Source organism: Podarcis pityusensis (assembly GCF_964106645.2).
Source record: "Podarcis pityusensis genome assembly, chromosome: 11".
NCBI classification, from domain to species: domain Eukaryota; kingdom Metazoa; phylum Chordata; class Lepidosauria; order Squamata; family Lacertidae; genus Podarcis; species Podarcis pityusensis.
In genome coordinates, this window is record NC_138036.1 from 43,091,595 (window position 1) to 43,112,882 (window position 21,288).

The 21,288-nt window shown below is 41.0% G+C and overlaps 1 protein-coding gene across 4 annotated transcripts in view; it reads right to left on the minus strand.

Moving 5' to 3' along the window:
• Positions 1-21,288, minus strand: part of MCC (MCC regulator of WNT signaling pathway) — a 206,757-nt gene that overhangs the window by 130,244 nt on the left and 55,225 nt on the right. The window contains exon 1 of one of the 4 annotated variants that reach the window (XM_080972407.1): positions 16,617-17,297. The exons of the other annotated variants lie outside the window; for them this stretch is intronic. Within the exon in view, the coding sequence (XP_080828533.1) occupies positions 16,617-16,814 (198 nt within the window). The 5' untranslated portion in view covers positions 16,815-17,297. Of the gene's footprint in view, positions 1-16,616; positions 17,298-21,288 lie in introns of those variants that run through there. 4 annotated transcript variants of the gene reach the window in all.

Sequence of the window (21,288 nt, forward strand, 5' to 3'; positions counted from 1 at the left end):
ATGAGTATATTTAAAAACCATGTACAGCAGAACCTTGGTTCTCGAACTTAATCCCTTCCGGAAGTCTGTTTGAATTCCTCAAACCATTCGAAAACCTAGGCGCAGCTTCCGATTGGCTGCAGGAGCTTCCTGCACTCATGGGAAAGCTGTGTCAAACGTTCAGCTTCCGAAAAACGTTCAAAAACCGCAACACTGACTACTGGGCTTTCAACGTTCTGAAGCCAATTTGTTTGTCAACTAAGCTGTTCGAGAACCAAGGTGCCACTGTAGTCCTTGGGACACCTGAAAACTGTTGAAAAAGTCACATTTCCTTTCCACTGATGGAGCGGTACAGTATGGTTTAAAGGTAAGGAAAGGGGGAAAATAAGGAAATTACAGACAAACCAGTAGAGAGATTTGGTAATCAACTTTGTTTCTAGCTGGTAGTACAACCTGTCAACAAAAAGCCATTTTTAAAATGCAACAGTATCTGCTATTTATTGAAATTAATAGCTTAAAGAACTAAGAATGGCTAATTAAACCATTTCCCCAATGTACCGAATATAAACATCATGCATACATTATACAATACCTGATTCTATCCAGCTTTCCTAAACATTTACACTAACATTTTACAAACATGCAGTATTCTATGTAGCTTACAAAAACACAAAGGTGTTGTTCATCAAACATTTGTACTATCTGAGCTAAATCGGAGATACGGATTTATTTGTTTCTAAATGCAACCTTCTGCTGAAAGGCTTTAAGTAAAATGGGAAACCTAAAGGCATAGGATAAAACAATAACAAATTGACACAATCGTGGAAGCAGAGAAGAGGGATGAGATACATAGGGGACTAGATTCCCCACTGTAAAAATGATAGGGGTAGGGACACTCAGTCCCCCAAGCCATTAGGCATAAAAGACCATTGCTAGAGGCAAAGCTGACTGATGCTCTTGACATTAATTCACTCAATTAGTACTTCTTTGATTTGCCTGTTAATCTATTGAAATGGCTGTAGTAAACTCATCTGAATAATACTGAATGTTCTTTCCAACTTCATTCTTTGATCATTAAAGAAGTACAGTAGATGGGCAAATAGGCGTCATTATATCCTGACTGTCGTGACATCTCCAGCTCTGCACCACCTTAAAAACACATCCAGGGTCCCTGGCTGAAGAGACAATTGCCAGTCATCAAGTAAACATGGAGGAAAATGAGAACATGCATTTCTGAATGCCCAACATGAAAACTGTCACAACCCAAGTAATTACAGCAAGTGAGGGCACAAAATGCCATGGGGAAAAGGGAGGGGAGGAAACAAGGAGGTGAGACCCACTGCAGATAAATAGGCGACACAAACATGGAAGATAAAATAATTAGCAAATTCAAATTATAACTTGCATTCAGGGGTCCTGGAGAGAGTTAATGATCTCCCACTTGAATGTCTTATCAAGAGGAATTGCCTACTTTTATAAGCTAGTTTGGTCCCCAGGTCGATTCTGATGATCAACACACTCAAAGGTTACAGTAGAGAATGAGAACAAACTGAACAGAGTGCCTTGGGAATTAATTAATATTAATGCAGGGTTAGATTTTCTTAAAAAGAAAGAAATGTCCATGTTGCTGCAGTGGTGGTTAGTCTGTTGTCTCTTGTACAAAAGAGAAAGTAATAATTTGTTTTCACCCTGTTTAGAAAGGTTCTAGCTAATTTTACATCATGTACTGTGTATCTAAAGCAAATTAGAGCTATTTTACAAAAAAAAAAAGAGATTCATAATAGCTTTTCAGCCTCTCGTGGTGTTGCAAAATTTGCTTAGCACTTACATGTTTCATTCTGAAATGTAAACAAGCTCTTAAATCAAACCCTCCAATGTAATAAGAGGTCTGTAGACTTTCCTAAAGTGTATTCATCCCAATTTCTTTCTGATTTGAGAGCCCAAGAGCAGTACTATAAATGAATACACACAGCCTAGCTAAGAAAAACTGAGTTTTGAGATTATCTCAAAGGATGTCTTGACAATCACTGCACTGCAGTGTAATTAATGGCTTGGATTTTATGGACCTTCATGCTCTTTAAACAATATTGTTATATTTCAGTGCCGGAACAGTACAGAAAGCATTTCAGATGACAGCCCCTAGTACAATAATTTATTTCCCATGGTGTCAGTCACAGAGCTTTAGTCTTAAAATGGCAGGAAGGAGAAGCAGGGACCTCAAGAGTGTTCTGTAGTGCCGTTGTGTGACTGGAATGTGGGTCAGAAGAATGGGTTGTGCCCTAGAACAACAGCAGATGGGAGAAGGAGCAACTCAGAAATGAGAGAAGGAGCCGATACAGAATGGGCCCAGGAACCAAGAGACTGCTGTTTATGGCAAGGAGGCAGCAGAAGAGAGGGAGGGTAAGACGAGAGGTGTCAGTCCTCTCATCAGATAACTGCTCCCACTTGCTAGTCTTGCTCTTGCTGGGCCTCACCATCAGGCAAGCCAGCTTCTATGCCCAACTGCAAACTGGAACCCAAACAACAAATTCTATGGGTGTACTAGAATAGACGCAGTTCAAATTTCCAGGTCTCATGGAATTGTCTGAAGGCAAATGACACAGAAACTTTACAGAAGTAAAAATGGGGTGTATCTTTTCCTTTCCCCTTGTCCCTCCTACATCCCATGTACCCCATTAAAAAATCTCTCAAGAGGGTCAGGAGGGACTTCCAAATGTCATGGAGTGCGACATATGAGGTTGCAGGAAGAAGGAATTGCTTCAAATTAATCTGAGGAATCTTGCACTGGTATATTGCTATACTAAACAACGTATTAAATTCATTAACAATCAGAGATAAACAGTACTAATTTTGCATTCATGATTATCAGTTCTCATTCACAAAAGGTTTGCTGTGATAATTCATTCTAGGATTCAAATGAATAATAAGTTTTCATGTCTTTAGATATTGGTATCAACGCAAGACTCTGTGATATTCCTAAGCATCTTCAATTAGTCTTCTACAACATATTTAGGAATTATATCACCCTTTTGTTCACAATGATTAATGCTGCTTTTATGCATATGCCATCTGTGTATAGATGCTAATAGTGTAGGAGGCTAGAAAGGTCTGAAGCCAATCACTCTGATGCAAACTGAAGACTTATTAATCTAAGAATATTGCTGTATGACACTCTGAATGGAGCAACTTATCCATACATGATTAGAATCAGTTATTAGCTTTCATGCAATCTATTCTACGCAGAAAAATGGATTTACCATGAAACCCACCAATAACACAGAAAAAACAGGAATTCAGAGCAATTTCCTGGGATTAAGAGAACAGCTCATCCGTGAAAGGCGATTAGTGTATTTCTTTGACTTCCAAAAGGAATAGGTATTGAAACTCAATGGCATGAGCTTTCATAGTTCTTAAACAAACATACCCAATCAGGAGCCTAAATATGGAGGAATTGGAATGCAGCAGAGTACTCAAATATGAAAGGTAAGAGGACAAAACAATAATGAATCTATAGGGATGTACTAAAGACATTTTTTTTTTTATTAAAACAGCCAAGAGTGCACCTGGTAGGAAATTGTGACAACCGCTAAGCTCTTTTTCTTCCTTACCTCTCCAATCCTTCAGCTTTCACTGGTTTTGTTCAGCTTTGTTGCACTCCAGGCACCCCTGGAGACACTGTTGTGTTATGTTACGTCGCTTAAGGCACACTGCACACAAAAACCAGGCTCAGGGAATGGCTATTATAACTTATTTAATTAATTTCCATACTGCCCTTCATCCGAAGATCACAGCATGGTTCACAGCGTAAAAATACTAAATGTAAACACAAAATACATAATAAAAAAACAAGAGCAAAAACAAAACAAGCCCATAACCTCCCTCCCACAAACACATTTCAAAGGCTGCTGCCTGTCCTGTCCTGAGCCTTCCCTCACATGGGGCCACTGCCAGGCCTTGCTTGGGGCTGCTGCTTAGAAGTTGCTCTCAGCTGCTCGCTTACTGCAATTGGTGGGATTGGAGGGAAGGCTTGGGGCAGCGACCCCAAGTGAGGGAAGGCTTGGGACAGGCTGGGCAGTGGCCCCCCAAGCAACTTCCATGCAGCAGCCGTGGTGGCGCACATGAGTCTCTTGCTCTCTTTTCCCCACACACCCTCCCTGTTAAATGGAGTGCTCCCCACTTCATGTGATTTCAGTTACGCACACGGAGCCCCAGAATGTAACTCCTACATAAGTGAGAGGGATGCCTGTACATTGAAGGGGCCAAGGAAGCCCTCCATGGGGAGAGCATTCCAGAAACAGGAACCACTGGAGTCCTGTTCTCATGCTGCCACCCTCTGGACCTCTTGTTGAAGAGGCACACGAAGAAGGGCCTCAGAGGATGATCACCAGGCCTGGGGGCCATTGCCCATCGTAGCCCCTCAAAACCAGAATCCCTTCGGGAGGCTCTGGGATATATTTGATTTTGTGGTTGCACTCCACTTTTCCAACAACCATGCTGATCTCTGAGCAGCTAACAATAAAGAATTAAAATTAGCAAACATCAATAAAATAACATCAAAATATGGACTAAACTGGTGAACTCCAATGTTCAGCAGGGGGTGGTTTGGGGAGGGAGGGGTGTAATAGCAGCTACTACTTGTAAGCAAGCTGTGGTAGAAATGATTTTGCAGGTAATACTACTCAAATGCAGCTCACCTTGGCTACCAAGGACATTTCACCCATAATATGTTGACTTTTTCCGTAATACCCTTGGGGAAAAAATAAGAAGGAAGAACATTCCACTGCATAGTTGAGCATCCTGGCTACCACTCAGGACAATGTTTTCATGTACCTACCATGTGCACATTAGCCTAAAATGTACAACTGAAGTACAGGTAATTAAAAGACAAGTATTGCCTGTGTTTTAAGTGGTAACCTCAGACACACAACAAGCATAGAAGATGGCAATTTAACACAGTGACATTTACATTTTTCTTATTAATAACATCCGTCTCCTCAAAATTGTGATTTTCAAAATCCCCAGGCATAATTCCAAGTAAACACCTCCACTTCTGTTATGTTCACACTAGAAGCTTACCTACTGAATATTCGTAAGTGAATAATACTGCTTAGTAATGCTAAGAATAACAAAAGGTTGGGTTTTTTTATTGTATTTTATTCCAATTATATATAATGTCGTCAAAAACCTATGTTAATCTCTGCCCTCCTTATTTGAGCTGGTTTAATTCTTCTCCTTCAAGCCAATGAAAATTAGAATTAATGCTCCATTATTTAAATCTACTTTGAAGAAGCGAACAGAGTGAATTATTTCCGAACTGTATAAGCAAAAATCTAGTTAATAATATCAATGTATGAACATCAAGCAAGCAAGTGGTTTTTCTTAATCTCTCCAGTGTCACGGCAAAGTCACCAGCTCATGGTGCAAGCTGGCACTGAGCCCACAGAAGCTCATAGAAATATATGAACATTTAAAGGATTTCAAAAACTGTGGCACAGTTTTGAGTAAAATTAACCACGTAAAAATTGTGCCCTTGGATTTCTAACTAAGGTTACGGGATCTTTTATTATGTTCCACTGTAAATAATCTTAAAGAAATGAATTTCTGGCTGTACAGGTATAGGGATAGATTTGCTGTGGTAATCTACTATGCCTGGCATGTTACTTTCAGGCAACGCATGTTCAGCCTTATTAACTATGCAGTCCATAGTGCATTTCTTAGTGCCTGGCTATTAGCCACAAGTATTTTAATAGCATACAGATGAATTACATAATCTCTGCCATTTTTTCATTAGGAGGTCTTGAGAACAGCATTATCTGTACTGACAATGCCCCTGTGTTTGAGAAATCTTTTTATAGTGCTTCAGTTTAATGACATGCAAGCCTCAAACATTGTGTGCAACTGATAAGCAGCTCACACAAATCCAGAAAGTAAACATTCTTTGAAGTGATGTGTTTTATACACCAGAAATGCCGTATGTCTGTCACGCTAGGAATAGCATACTAGAAATGTTATCAATGAACCAGACTACAGGCAAATTCATGGATGTGAATTTGGCTTATTTCCTATTTGTGTGCCCAAGCCTAGAGGAAAAAGGTAGATATATACCAAGGCCCCAAACTGATGCTGTAATCTAGATTTTCACATTGCAGCACACACAATATAACAATCCATGGGGGCTGTTTGGAGGATCAAAGTACATGGCAGACACCTGTAACCATCTTCCAAAACTCTTCTTTTTTTAAGTGGAAAAAGTAGCCCCTGAAATTGAAATGTTTTGTGTTATTCCATGTCCTCTCTAAGGCAGTGTTTTTGTGATTGGCACCCCCACCACTCGCTCAAAATCTGAAAATAATAATAATATTTTTTTATTTTTTTATACCCCGCCTATCCAGCTGGGTTGCCCTAGCCACTCTTGGCAGCTTCCATCACATATAAAAACATAATAAAACGTCAAACATTAAAAACTTCTCAATACAGGGCTGCCGTCAGATGCCTCCTAAAAGTCCTAGTTGTTTATCTGTTTGACATCTCATGGGAGGGTGTTCCACAGGGCGGGCGCCACTACCGAGAAGGCCCTCTGCCTGGTTCCCTGTAACTTCACTTCTCGCAGTGAGGGAACTGCCAGAAGGCTCTCAGAGGTGGACCGCAGTATCTAGGATGAACGATGGGGGTGAAGACACTCCTTCAGGTATACAGGGCCCACTAAATGTGCCCACTAGTGCAAAAAGGTTGACGACTCCTGAACTAGTTTCTTCAAATCCTCATACCCTACTCTATCTTCTATCCAGACAAGCAACAAGCATTGTCAGAATTCCTGGACACACACACACTTTTTTTTGGGGGGGGGGGAGCATTTAAGGTATGAAGGAGAAGTTTTGAGAGCCAGACAGCATGACTTGGAGGGCAGTATTCAACCCCTGGACCCCATGTTTCTAACCTCTGTACTAGGAAGGAAAACAAATACATCCTTATGTTTTGTCCTGCAAGTGAAAAAATAGCTGCAGATTTGAGACTCTGAACACAAAAGGTCAAGGGATTAGTGCTCCCTTCTCAACTACCAATCCTCTGGTCAAACTGGCAGCTTCCCACAGCTGCTTTTCATTTTTTTAAAAAAAAAGTCACCAAGAAGATGTTACACACATCTGCCACGCATCATTTACTTACCAAACTTAATTACAACCAGTGGGAGAGTACACAGGAGTGCCAGAAATGTCTCATCTACCCATTTAAAAAAGATAGTTTATATTCACAATTCATCTAAAATGTTCACATTTTTAAATAAAGCAGATTAGATTATTTGTTTAGTTGTGAATAATTATGGTTTGATTTAAAGTAGTTTTTTAAAAATTGTCTCCTCTTAACTTTGATATCTAGACTTCCTGGCTACCGTCCATGAGCTCCACCATAAAAAAAACCATCCCTTACATCTATTCATTTTTTGAAAATTAGATAACCCTCTGTTTGCTACTTTTCCATCATTCATTATCTGGGCCATCTTGAAGATGCCAATTTAAAAATGGATAAATAGTGCTAATATTACATTTCATCGAAAGCAGAGCAATACTATCTGAGCTCAGCTACACAGGGACAGATGAAGACAAGCTATTCCTCATTCATTCAGCAAACTACCAAACAAAGCATCTGCAACAACATGAAGCAAAGGCAGACGGCAATCTTTGCTGACATTCTCTGCATGTATTACAGAATTGTGTGAAAGCCACAAACAGAGTTCCATTTTCATTTCTCTTTTCCCAGCCCAAGTCAACTCAATTTGAATTTCAGCTGGCTCTAAGTCCACTACCATTTCCTTCAACGCTGTCATTTGCTCACTTCAGTTAAAATCCATGTGTCTGAACACATGCAAATTTTGTTGATGGTCACATTGGACCATAGTTCTACACAGCACAGGGGTAACGGACATGGGTCCCAAGGGCAGTTGCGTAGCGTAGGCTGTCAGCACACAGGGCTGCACAGAGGGGTGGAAGGGAGCGAAACTGATGCAGTACACATGCGCATTCAACTGCCTAATGGAGTCTGTGTCGCCCAGAAGATTGCAGCTGCAGAGATGAGAAAAGAAGAGTTGTTCCATTGTCTGGAGAGGTCCCTTCCCGGTTCGCATGGAGAAGCCGTTTTCAACGAAGCCTAGTGACGGAAGTGCACAGCTGTATTGAGGCAGTACCAGGTGCTGAAATTTTGCGTCCCTAACAATTTTGCGCACGGGGCAACTGCCCCTGTGCCTGCCCCCCGCTACGCCACTGCGTAGGCAGCCTTAGAGGCCTTTTGTGTGCTCAAGGGGTCCCATCCCCAGGCCACTGAAAGAATTCCTCTTTAGCCGAATGCAGCTCTTTCCAAGGCTAACTGCACTATGGAAGCTGATTTCAATAAACTGCAGCCAAGGAGGAGAAAGCTGTTTCATGTATGTGGCTCACGCTCCAGTTTCTATGGCGTGCAAACGTGCCCAAATACGTTGGAGACCCATGAGTCATAGCATCTTTCATCCATATGTGTTTCCTTTACAAGATTCAGGGCCAACAATACCACTGGGCAGAGTAAGGCAGCCAGCCACTGCCTTAGGTAGTGAGCTGTAGTGGCAGCCCCACCAGATATTCCTCCTGAACCCTTCATGTGTTTCTCTCTGTTAAGAGGACAGATCTGGTCTGCCTTGCACCCTGTAAGTTGTCTTTCTGCCCTCAGCTATGGCGAAGGATAATATACTTTAGCCGGTATTGAAATAAGATTCAGCTGTCAACTCATGTGGCTTTAGCAAATGGAAGGGAGAGGGGAAAGAGAGAGAGATCTTGTCCTTTGCCTTAGTCAACAAAATGTCCTGTGCCTGGATATGACTGGTATGAATTGGTTAACTATTGCCATAATAGAGAGGGTTCATGCAATATGTTGTAAGCAAATTAATGAAAATAATGGCAGATTCTGAAAAATGCCAGTAGAATGTTCCAATCGGAATTCTGAAGTTCTGAAGTTACCAAAAAAGATTCCATCCTCTCGATAAATCTATTAGAGTCAAATATTTAATCAACCAAGGAAACACCGATGGCTGCCACATTGTTAATGGATACCAATAATTCACTTTACTGACTAGGAGATGATAATACTGTCTTTACTTGAATGTAATATGCACCTTTTTTGGCCAAATGTAATGTGCACCTTTTTTGGCCAACATTGTGAAAATTAGGTTGTGCATTAGATTTGATTGTGCCAGCAAATAATTTTGGTTCCAAGGTTTTGAAAACTGAAGTGCTTATTAGATTTGTGTAAATACGGTACTAGGTAGCATATGTTAAGATTGATAGTAACAGATATTTCCTCCAGAGCGGTCAAAAGAAAGTTCCTAAAAACCAAAATGTAAAAGTAACTAGTTCAATTTAACAAACCTACCAAAAGATAATTATACTTTATAATTCAAAGAGATATTATTTTCCAGAATCTACTAGATACTATTTTTTAAACATAACATAACTAATATTCTGAAATCTACTACACCCACAGGTGGAAAAGCATCAGCGTGATCCCTTACGTATGTTTTGAGATAGTAATGTACAATCTTTGTTTTTTGTTCATTAAAGTAACTTTTCTTATACAGATAAGGCATAAAGGCAGAGAGATAAGCAACTTGGCAAGAGTCCCAATTGTTTCCATGACTAATATATCATTCTACTTGCATCACCAACAGCATGTGGAGCCAAAGAAAATGCTACACCACCTCCCTATAGCAGCAACGATAAAGAGTTTTTCTGAGGACTGGAGCAACTTTGGGAAGGAACTGCGGAATGGGCTTCCCCTACTTGGTCTAGGGTGGGCATCCCCATCCTTCGGCCCTCCAGTTCCCATCATCCCTGACCACTGGTCCTGTTAGCTAGGGATCATTGGAGTTGTAGGCCAAAACATCTGGAGGGCCGCAGGTTGGGGATGCCTGGTCCAGGGGAAATTACACCAGCAGTGCAGAAAGGAATGACAAAGTGTTTCCTCATTGCCAGACTGAAATGAAATCCCGGCTATGCACTCATTGGAATCATACTCCCCTGTTTAACATCGAACACCTTGACTTAGTGGCTTGGGGATATCTGATTGGCGCTGGAATCCAGATTGGATTGCTGCTATGTGCTCTACATGATGCTGCCCTTGACATTGGTCCAGAAGCTGCAGCTAATGCAAAATGCAAAATGCAACAGCTCAACTGTTCATTGGTGAAGAATATTGCTACCAGGTTACTCCACTGTTGAAAGAACCACACTGGCTGCCAATTATCTACGGAGCTAAGTTCAAATTGCTGGTTCTGGTATATAAAACCCTAATGCAGCTTGGGGACCAGGATATCTACAAGACCATCTCACCTCTTATACACCCAATCAATCACTGCACTCTACAGGAGAGGGCCTTCTTTAGTTAACACCTTATCAGGAAGTCTGTTCTGCACAATATTGGAATTTGGCCTTTCATGTCATGGCACCTACTCTTTGGAATTCCCTCCTATTGAACATTAAGACAGATGCCGCCTCTATTGTCCTTTGGGCACCTATTGAAGACCTCCATCTTTCAGAAAGCCATTTAAGTAGAGATCTTTCGCAGTCTGCATCTGTGCTGGAATTTTTAAAGATGATTCAAATTTAAATTGCTCCGAGGCCTTTTCTCACAATCGAGATGTACAAAAGTTATATTAAATAAAATGAAATAAATTATTGCTTGAGATCCTCTGGGAGGACGGATGGGATATAAATTTATTAATAAAATAAAACATTCCTTCAGAACTCCTAAGATTTTTAAGTCGCTCGGGACGTTCATTTTTTAAGTTATGTTTCACAATGTCAAAATAATATTTTTAAGTACTTGACAGCGTAAGCGGAAGGTCACTAGGTAGTGCTGATTTAGTAACCTGCAATACAAATTATATATGGATACCTATAAGCTCACAGGCATCACACTGTTAGGAAAATTGGATTCTCATCCGACAACATTTTTGTGTCCTCCGTTGCACTATAAGTTCATAATAGGGGCTACCACAAAGCTGCTTCAGCTTTTGGTGTAACTTTGGCTAATTATAAACTTACACAATGCCCTGACACAGTATATTGTTGTCTACGAAAAACAGGACAGACAAGCTCAACAGTACAAAATGAAGGACGGAACAATACACCCGTGACACACTATTTCCAACCTGAAATTCACACAAAACCTGTTCCCAGTTAATGCATTACAGATCTTCGCCTATACACCAAACCGCTTGTAACAAGTAACATCATGTCCTGGAAAGTGTTCAGAAACTTCAGGTTGGGATAATAAATTATATTTTGGAGCTGAAAGCATCCTTATGTTATCTGTCCTGATACAAGATTTGTTTTACCTTTTGGCCGTTCTAACAAGCCACATTCATTCCTTAGAGCAAAATAGGGTTTATTTAAAGCTTTGGGAATTGCAGGGAGCAATTACAGGGGAAAGCTGTTTAAAGAAAGACAACATCCTTTATTCTCAACATAGTTCCCTCTTGGGGAAAATTGCAATTAAAAGAATACAACTGGATCTTCACCCGAACTCTAAAACCGATGCCCAGAAAATGTTCTGTATTAATATGTATCAGTCAAGATAGTAGGGCTGTTTAAATCAATTTCAAAACTGATATTTTAATTTTCCCTGCCCAGCCTTTTTGGAAAAGGGCCATAGTTGAGTGGTAGAACTTGCCCTGATACCCGCTGGATGAAGAAATCAAAATCAGATTATGGTTTTTGCCAAAAACTTTAATGCTTAAAACAGTACGGTACATAATCAAGCCAAGTGTTAAAGGCACAGAAAGTGCATAGCACAGCTAAGTGAGCTAAGACATTGATCCAACGGTTGACATGTCCCCTGGAGCAGACCTGGCTTTAACGCAGCAAGCGGAACATTTCTTTGGACTGCGCAAGCAAATGGGAATTGCTTCTGGTAGGTTGGGCTTGAGCTGTCTGTTCATGCCAGGGCTGGGGTTGAGAGATATATGGATCTATCATCCAAAACCGGTTTGAAGTCCATATTGTGATATCGGTTTCATAATTTTTGACCTGGCAATATATCACAGATCACAATGTGTGTGTATGCGATGCAAAAATCCAGTTGTGGGCAAAACTGTGAAGCTAGCCAATGGCTCTACATAGCTCCATCCTTATTTCAGACATCGTGATATATCAGTACATCACAATGTTTAGCTGGTGATATATCACAGTGTTGAAAACCAGATATTGCCCAGCTGGCATCGGCGTCCTAGGCAATCAAGGAAGAGACAATACCAGCTCAGAACCAGAGTGAGTCTCCTTGGTAGGTGGAGGCTTGGTGCTGAAAGCCAAAGCTGCAGGAGAGATTGGCATGGAATGACTGAACAGTAACCCATTAGGTCCCTCCCTGGGATCAGATTCCTTTCCTGCTTCATTCCCACCCCTGCCCTGTTGCAGACAGTTCTGATGTCTCTGTTAGAATTCCTGCTCCGTGACTGCAGTCATGGGATTGATGTCTTTCACATGACGGTATATGTTTTGACTCCTCAGAGTGGGAAGTGACGAAGACAGGGTGTTTGTGTTACTGTGTTCCGTGAAGTGGGACTATTGTCCGTTGTTCTTTTTTTCTTTGCTGTCTGATGCTAGAGAGAGAGGGAGCCATGTTGCAGTGTTCCGTGTATGTTTATATGTAAATAAAGTAGATTAGCCAAAATGCTGAGTTGCTGAGGTTTGTTACGCAACTACACAAACCCTGCGGATCCCTAAGTGTGCCGGTGTCGGTTGGCATTGGTTGCTGTGATGTTTGGGCAGAAGAAAGCTTTTGAAGCTCCCAAACGATTGACCAGAAGGGAGGGAACATGCCAGTCGGGCATTTGTCTCTGCCAGGGTCCTACTCAAGTGCAGGCTGAGCTCCTGACAGTCTCATGGGGCCCTGACACAATCCTCACCCCAGCTCACTGGGTCCCTCCCAAGGATCATCAGCCTCCAGCTCAAGCTCCTCCAACCAGATAGTCCAAGAGGTCTTCTCGCGACTCAGGACAGAACATCTGCTTCGAATACAGAAGGTCCCATGTTCCACCATCCACAGGTAGAAATTGGAGAGAGCCTTATCTGAAATCCTGTTAATCCACTGCTACTCAGCATAGACATTGATGAGCTAGAAAGACCAATGGTTTGACTCCGTTTCTGAGGGTCATTGTGATTTCTCCATGCACATTTTCTGTATCTGCTTGGTGACTCTTATTGCTGTGCAAATATCTTTTTGACATATTAAAGCGATACTGACATCCAGCTACTTGTTGATTATAACCTAGTTGAGCCTATTGACATTCCTAATCATCCATACTAGGAGACAGGAGTACAGTGGTACCTCAGAAGTCGAATGGAATCCGTTCCAGAAGTCCATTCGACTTCCAAAACGTTTGGAAACAAAAGTGCGGCTTCCAATTGGCTACAGGAAGCTCCTGCAGCCAATCAGAAGTCACGTCGGACGTTCAGTTTCCAAAGAATGTTCGCAAACCGGAACACTCACTTCCAGGTTTGCGGCGTCCGGGAGCCAAAATGTTCGACTCACAAGGCATTCGGGATCCAAGGTACAACTGTATGCCCCCAAAGGCTAAACCAGCAAATAACTCCTGTGTGTATCTCATGTGTGAATCAGGCTACTTGTATACATAGTGGGATTGCTGTAAAATAACTCGCTCTCAGTAGGACTGTATAATCCTAGTAAAAGTCCAGCCAACAGCCAGTTCCTTTAATGACCATGACACTACTGTCTCCCGGTGGCCAAGTAGATGTAATCAAATGTCACGAGAAAGCAAGCACATTGGGCAAGGCGAGTGGAAGCAGGAGGAAACTGAGAGAAAATGACAGAGAGCAGAAGGGTTAAGGAGAAGCAGGAGGAAAGGAGATACAACAGCCATTATGATAAAGCACCTCACATATTTCAATAAACCACACAAAAGACATCGAGCAAAACAAAAACAGACGCACACAAGCTTAACATTAGTACGGCATTCATAAATCAGTGAAGTTTAGAGCCAAGGGAGCCAGCTTTGTGTTCATGAATTATTTGCAACATATTCAATTACTAAAAAATGTGGGAAGCAGCACAGATCATGACTTCCATATATAATCCTAGACATTCGTCTCCAGTATTGAATTCCTGGGAGAAACCATCATCCCTGCACAGATACTCAACACTATGAAAAAATATATTGGGGTGGCTAAATAAAAATCAGAAAGCTTGCTCATGATTTTAAACACATACTGTACATGTTAATCCTAATGAAAGTATTACACTTGTGCTACTGCAGCTTTCTGGTTAGAGTATTATTTAACATACAGCAACATAAGAACATGAAAATGTTAAGTATTTTCTCCAATGGATTCAAAGGCATTGTCTTCCTATCAATAATGAAACTCAAAAGCATTCATTTGCCAAGCAAGTACCAATAAACACAGAATATAGATACAATATTGTTGCTGTAAAAAACTCGCACACACATTCAAAGCCAGCCAAAATCCAAACAACCACCTGGTCTACTGCCCCAGAAATGTATTGCTGGAGAGCTCAACCTTGGCTTTAAGTCCCAACTCTGGTACTAGTGTTCTCAGCATTCATTTCTAAAGCTGCCTTAGCTGGCAGTATCTGTGCCAGGGGCAGTAGCAGGGTCACAGCCTGTGCCAAAAACCCACAGGGCACTCCAAGGCACTGGAATGTGCAGGAGCCAATGAATCAGTGTAACCATGCACACATTTTGTATTTTAAGGGATACTACCTGTTAGGCTAGGCAAAGTTAGATAGCTGTCTTGCTTGCCAAGCATAACATTCTGTTCCCATCTGCAACAGCACAAGCCACTGTCAGTGTCACCATGGCGGACACAATTTATGAAGACCAGGCTGCACAACCATCATCCTAAGAATGCCAATGAGAATAACAGAATGAAAAGTAACCATGTCGTTGGTCTACTTCTGTACACGGGTGGACCAAAGTAATATGTAATGGATTAACAGAAAGAAACCACAGCGCTCAGGTAATGTAAAAATGGATCCTTAGAAATTAGTTTGATACAATATACAAATGTGTTTAGGATTACAGTGCAAGAGACCCATCCGAATTATGGCAAGTTTTTAGGAGTTCATTCATTGAGTCATTTACTCATGATGAAGGTCAGGCTTGAGTGTTGTCCACAACTGCTACTATACTGATGCCAAGATGCAGTTTTTATTCTGTTTTTTTAACTTGCAATAGGTGTCAAGCCATTCAGTCTAAACAGGATGTGCCTTCAGGTCACACCAAGACAGAACTAAGCACTCAACCAACCAGAATGCTGTATTCCATATAACAGCAGTGCTGGGCAGAATTAAGAGTTTTGGCAAAGAATTCTGAAGCAGATTCCCATCACTTAGGAAAAAAAGGTGTCTGGTGTCTTTACACTGAACTCTCAGTTATCATCCAAGGCAATTATTCATTTCTCTTACAATATAGGCTTACAAATAAAATATGGAAGCACCACTGACTGAATCTTGGCCACCCTCTCCTCCACCTCCCAGACCAATTTCTTATCCCTTTGTCCAGCCTTGCCAGGATGCCAATTTGTCCCTTGCATTTCAGGTTTATGTCTGATGCCTTTTCTAACTGCACAAAAGCCAGAAATACTAACTCTATAAATAAACATAACCCATGTAGCTTTCATCTTCCTGCAGAATATGCTATATGAAGAAGCTATAAAGCAAACAAGCAATAAAACAAATCAAGACTGCATATCCAAAACTGACCATTTAAATGATTTTTGATATGGCATTAAAAATCTGTACTCTGTGACAGATTTTAAAGCATTTCTGAGAGACAGTGATATGCCCCGTGGCATTTTAGTAGCCATCAGATCTGGAGAGTTACAATGACGTGCAGCATAGTGTGAAGGTTGACTTGGAAATAAGTCTCGGATACTTCAATGGTACTTACTCCTGAATAAGCGCGCACAAGATTTTAGTCTTAGTCATAAAATATTGGCATGCACTCAGAAATCTGACAGAAAATAGAATACAAATTTGGAACAACTTAAGATAAACAATGCAATACTGGCCCAGCAAGAAGAAAAAACAAGAAACACTTATCAGGACTTATTTCTTCCACCACCAGGTAAAATTGTATGCATTTAAACCAAGTGTGCCTTAATACAAATCAACTGTGTCACATGATTTCTTGCTGAAGCTGCTGTCTTAATATTTTATTTTATTTCCCCCATTCTAAATTAGCTGCCATCTGCTTGATTTCAACGGGGATCTCACTCTGCTTGTTTTACCTACTGCAGAAAGGAATGCTGTGTTGAAAATGCTGCACTCCGGAGGTGGGGGAAAGGATTCCTTGCAGCAGGATGCCAAGTTGGGGGGGGGGGGAGAGAGGCGGACCTCTGTACAGTTGCAATCGGTTTGCCCTTTACCACGTAATCCTTACAATTCAAATCTCACATCATTTCCTGGGCAGCACTGCAAGTTTGAACAAGGGCACATTCACCCATTAATGTTTAATTGCATTGCCTTCCAGAGTGGATAACCCTCCCCTGCCCCCCCCCCAAAAAGGGAGACACTCTATTCGGAAAACAAAACCCAAGAAGCGTGAAAAAACACACACAAGGACATTTAAAGCAGCTTACCTCCTTCAGTTCTGCGGAGGAGTCATTTCCATATTTCATGGCAACTCCAGAATTCATGATTAGACTTTCCAGGGCTTGGCTGCTTTCTATGGATTTTAAGGTTTCCAAGCTCTGCTCCAGAAGATTCAACACCCCCTCCGTCTCTGAGCTTTTCCTGTCTTGCACATTTTGCTCTAGACAGCCATTTTCACTCAACATTTAGATAGCCTTAAAAAATAATTAACAATGCACAGCGTTCTCCTAAAGAGGCAAAAAAAAAGGGGGGGGGGCTGGTTGCCGTTTCACAAACAATCCAATGCTGCAAGATACTCATTTAAACACTGCAGAGTGCACGGCCAGACAGGAGTGCAGACGAGCCGTAACGATCTCTCTCCTGGCTACTAAAAACTGCCTGGGAGAGCTGGGCTTCCGTCTTATGTCTTCATTCTCCCCTCGCAGCTAGATCGTGGCGGGGGGGGGGAAGCATCTCCCAAATGAGTTCAGCGCATCTGAAAAAAAATTGGGAGCCCCATAGGCACTCGCAGCATCCAAACCCACTCAAAGAGCGCTGGTTAGATCCGATCGGGAGGTGGAGGACAGAACAGGACACAAGACGTAACCGAGCTGCTCGCTCCAAAGTTTCCCCTTTCCAAGGGAGCCTGGAGTTGTAAGTGGTTTATGATCAAACACAGCTGTCTTGCTGCTGGCTACAGGGTGCATGGAAGAGGCGGTACGAAAGGGAGGAGGGACTGAGAGAATGGGGAGGGGGGAGGAAGGAAGGAAAGCAGCACATATGCTACAGAAAGCTCACTTTGGAATTGCAGGCGTCCTTTCTAGAATTCTGTGTGCTAATTGCAAGTTGCTGTGTTCCAAAGTGCAAAGCAAACCAAATAAAGCAAAGGGAGAAGCCACCTAGGTGACCTTGATGCAAGTTCTTTATTTCCCCATTAAATGAACTTCCCCTTTTGTGATTCAGAAGGAAGCTTCCAAATAAAAATTTAACAAGTATTTAGGGCAGATCTTACTGGAATTTCCAAGTGCTTCGGTGCTGCTTTCTTCACAGGAAGCCAAAGACTTAAAACACAATTATTATTATTTTAATGACTTGCGAGGTAAGCAAGCACTCGAAAGCAGGAAACAGTGTGAAATCTGCCTTCCGTTCAAAACCCCAATTCCTACAGAAAGCAGCTCTGAAAACCTAAACGTTATTTTGATAGACTGCTGGTGTGTATGTGTGTGTGGTGTTCAGAGATCCAGTTGATTTGATTTACTGGTTTATAAAGGTTTCTTCACCTTTCTTTACAAGAAGTTTCTCCAAACATGTTTCACATGAGCTACGGTAAGTACTTTTCTGTGCACCAAAAAAAGGCAAGAGCAAATGGTTTTAAAAATACATGGTGGTCTTGAAGCCACCCCTTGTGTGCTTTGATTTCAGTACAAATGAAAAACATACTTCTCAAAATCAAACAAACCAAGTTCTTACTTGGTCGTGAGCCTTTAAGCATACAGAAACCAAAATAACGCAATCATCAAAATACAATACCAAATGCATAAAATTGTAGCATCTAATTGCACTATTTATCTTGGAATTCACAGGGAGAGAAAAATACAAAGTATAGGGAAAGCAAAGTAAGATATTTTATTTGGTATATTATACACTGTCCTATGTGTGCTGCCTAGCTAATAAACAATTGCAGCAAGTTGCAAAATACACAAAAAGCAATAAGGTCAGCATCATATATTACTTCTAAAATAAGGCTGTCACACACACCCAGCAGCAAGTAGCATCATAATGCTTTATAAAAAGTCATAAACATGGGTGTGTCCCTCCTTTTGCTAGAGTCAAATGATAGGGTGAGAGTATCAGTACATGGACTTATCTTACGCAAAGGAATTGCACGCTTTAATTTCCTGTAGACTATCAATCTCCTATGAAAAAGGCACATGCTGGATGGAAAATTAAATCGCCATAACTCTAATTTTATTTTAATTAAAAAAAATATAGTATTAACATCTGCTAGAATTTGTTTTTAAATTACTACTTCAGTAGAACTTTGACGAAAAACAGATACTGACCATCACCACCCTAAACAGAGATACTTGTATGTAAAGGTAAAGGGACCCCTGACCATTAGGTCCAATTGTGACTGACTCTGGGGTTGCGGCACTCATCTCGCTTTATTGGCCAAGGGAGCCAGCGTACAGCTTCCGGGTCATGTGGCCAGCGTGACTAAGATGCTTCTGGCGAACCACAGCAGCGCACGGAAACGCCGTTTACCTTCCATGCCCTATTTCTATGGAATGCTGACAAACCTAAGCTATTTGCATAAGTTGCATGTAGCAGCAGTTCAACGTATCTACAGAAAGAAACCATGAAATTCACCTCTTTCACAACATCTGCACTTCGTAGGCCTATCCACTACAATCCCAAAGTCTCATTCTTGATCAGTCCTTATCTGTCCAGACCTTGATAGGATACATGTAAAATTTGTGATTTTTTTTTACCCCTTGTATTTATGCTTAAATACATTAAATCACATTCACCACTGCCCATTGACCCAATTTGGATAAAACCTTTTGGAGCTCTTCGCAATCCCTTTTTGTTTAAACCACCCTGAACTATTTCGTGTCAGCAAAACTTCGCCACCTCACTGCTCACCTCTAGATCATTAACACACAAGTTAAGAAGCACAGGTCCCAATACTGATCCTTGGAGGGATCCACTTTCTACATCTCTTCAATGGAAGAACTGTACATTTATTCCTGTTCCTGATCCAGCTGCAAAGCATGGAATGGCAGGGAAATGGCAGACAAGAGAATTGTTAATTTTGCCCTCCAGGACTGAAGTAGTAGTACATCTAAAGCAGTGTATGTGCCATAAGACCATTAAGTCCAAGGTCTAAAATTAACTAGCTGCGCCTTTGCTTATAGGATGTCCCAGTACATTATGAAACACAGAGCTTCCTTTTCATCTGGTTTGTTATGGACTTACTATAAGAAAAACAGCTTCCCTCTGGAGGAAACCACAACTATTTTACTGCTAGTGTCCTAAAGACTCCCCAGGTCTTCCAGATCCTGACAAATCTCACTTCCTGGTTTTAAGCTCAGCCTTACTGTAAGTCTGCATCAACAGAAAGAAGACATCTTATCCCTCTTATCTGACCATATAATCATAGTATTTGGGCCTACATTCAGGTGTGTTTTCCTATTCATTCATCAGGTTCCAAACCTTTTCCCGAGCCTAATAACTGAAGTGGTGACCTTCACCCGAGATCGTGTCACTGGACCTAACCAGATAGCACCGAAATCTTATTTGAACGCAGAAAGTAAAAACATAGGAGTGGTGTAGACAAAGGGAAATAGATGTTTGACTGAAGAAAGCACCTTAGTATCTGAAAGGCAACCATTAATCATCATGAAGAGCCAGGTCCTGAGAGAGCCATCTGCTGAAGGGAAAATAGCTTTTCCTTAAAGTATGCTACATAAATATAAAGACAAGTCAATTAAGGAATTCAGTTTTCATCATTATGTACTATATGCATTATGAACGTTTAACAAATATCAAAGTCCAAGATGCATAAGATGCTACCTGTTTTGATTCAATTTAATTAATATTTATCATTAACAGTTCATTAGAAATAGAGTTAAACACAAATCAATGTTAATTATGAAGTATCCATATTTGAAATTGCTCATACTGTATTGCCAATGTAATTTAAGATTGCACTCTTCATAGTCATGTACAAGAGTAGGTATTCAGCTTGTAAATTTTATCGAGTTCTGTCTAAGCACTCAACAATGTAATTTGAGCAATATTCCAACACATGTATCAACAGCATATGTGCCAGTGTCAATGGCTTACACTTCTAGGAAAAGAACATTAGGTTTCTGATGGAGGCGGGGCCCACAGATAGCAATCACATGTATTCACCAAAACAATGTTTTTCGCTTGTTAGTAAGAATTGGTTTTCATTCTAATGAAATTCAAGAGAACCTCCATATATTCAGTTCAGTGACCATGTATATCCCTGTTCTTCCTGAAGTGGGATGTCCACAAGGTATGAATGGAGAAGTGGTCACAGTAAGAGAAGATCTCTGCCAATTAAAGACACTACTACCCACGGAGAAAAGGGGTTTAAATCCTTACAACAGGCACATCAGTTATGAAGAACCAACATGTGTGTTTCATTGAGTTTTTCCATTAGTACTGGTCTAATCCTTTCCTGATTACCACTTGCAAGTATTTTGAAAGGAAAAGCTGCAAGCTACAGGTCTCTCATAAAGGCCGTGCTCTGTCCAGAGTACAGTAACTCTCAACAGAAAGTAAGCCTCAGACATCAGTGCCTTGGAAAATAAAATGGAAAAGTAAAATATAAGGGTGGGAAATCCCATTACACTAACTGCACTTCAATCAGTTTCCTGGCCACTCTGGCACACTTGAAATACTAAATCTACTTAAAATGTCATGTCTCTGCCCAAGTTAACCTGCTTCACAGTTGGTATAAGTTTCCCTTTTCCAATATTTCATGCCACCAAACCGTTTATTAACTGTTTATTAATCTGCCAAAATTAGTCCGTCCATTTTATTCTCAAATTATCTGGTATCTGTTGGACCTCAGAAAATGAGGTAGAATGGCAAAACACTTCCCAGAGAAACAGAGCAGGTTTTTTGTGTCCTCTCTTGTAAGAATGT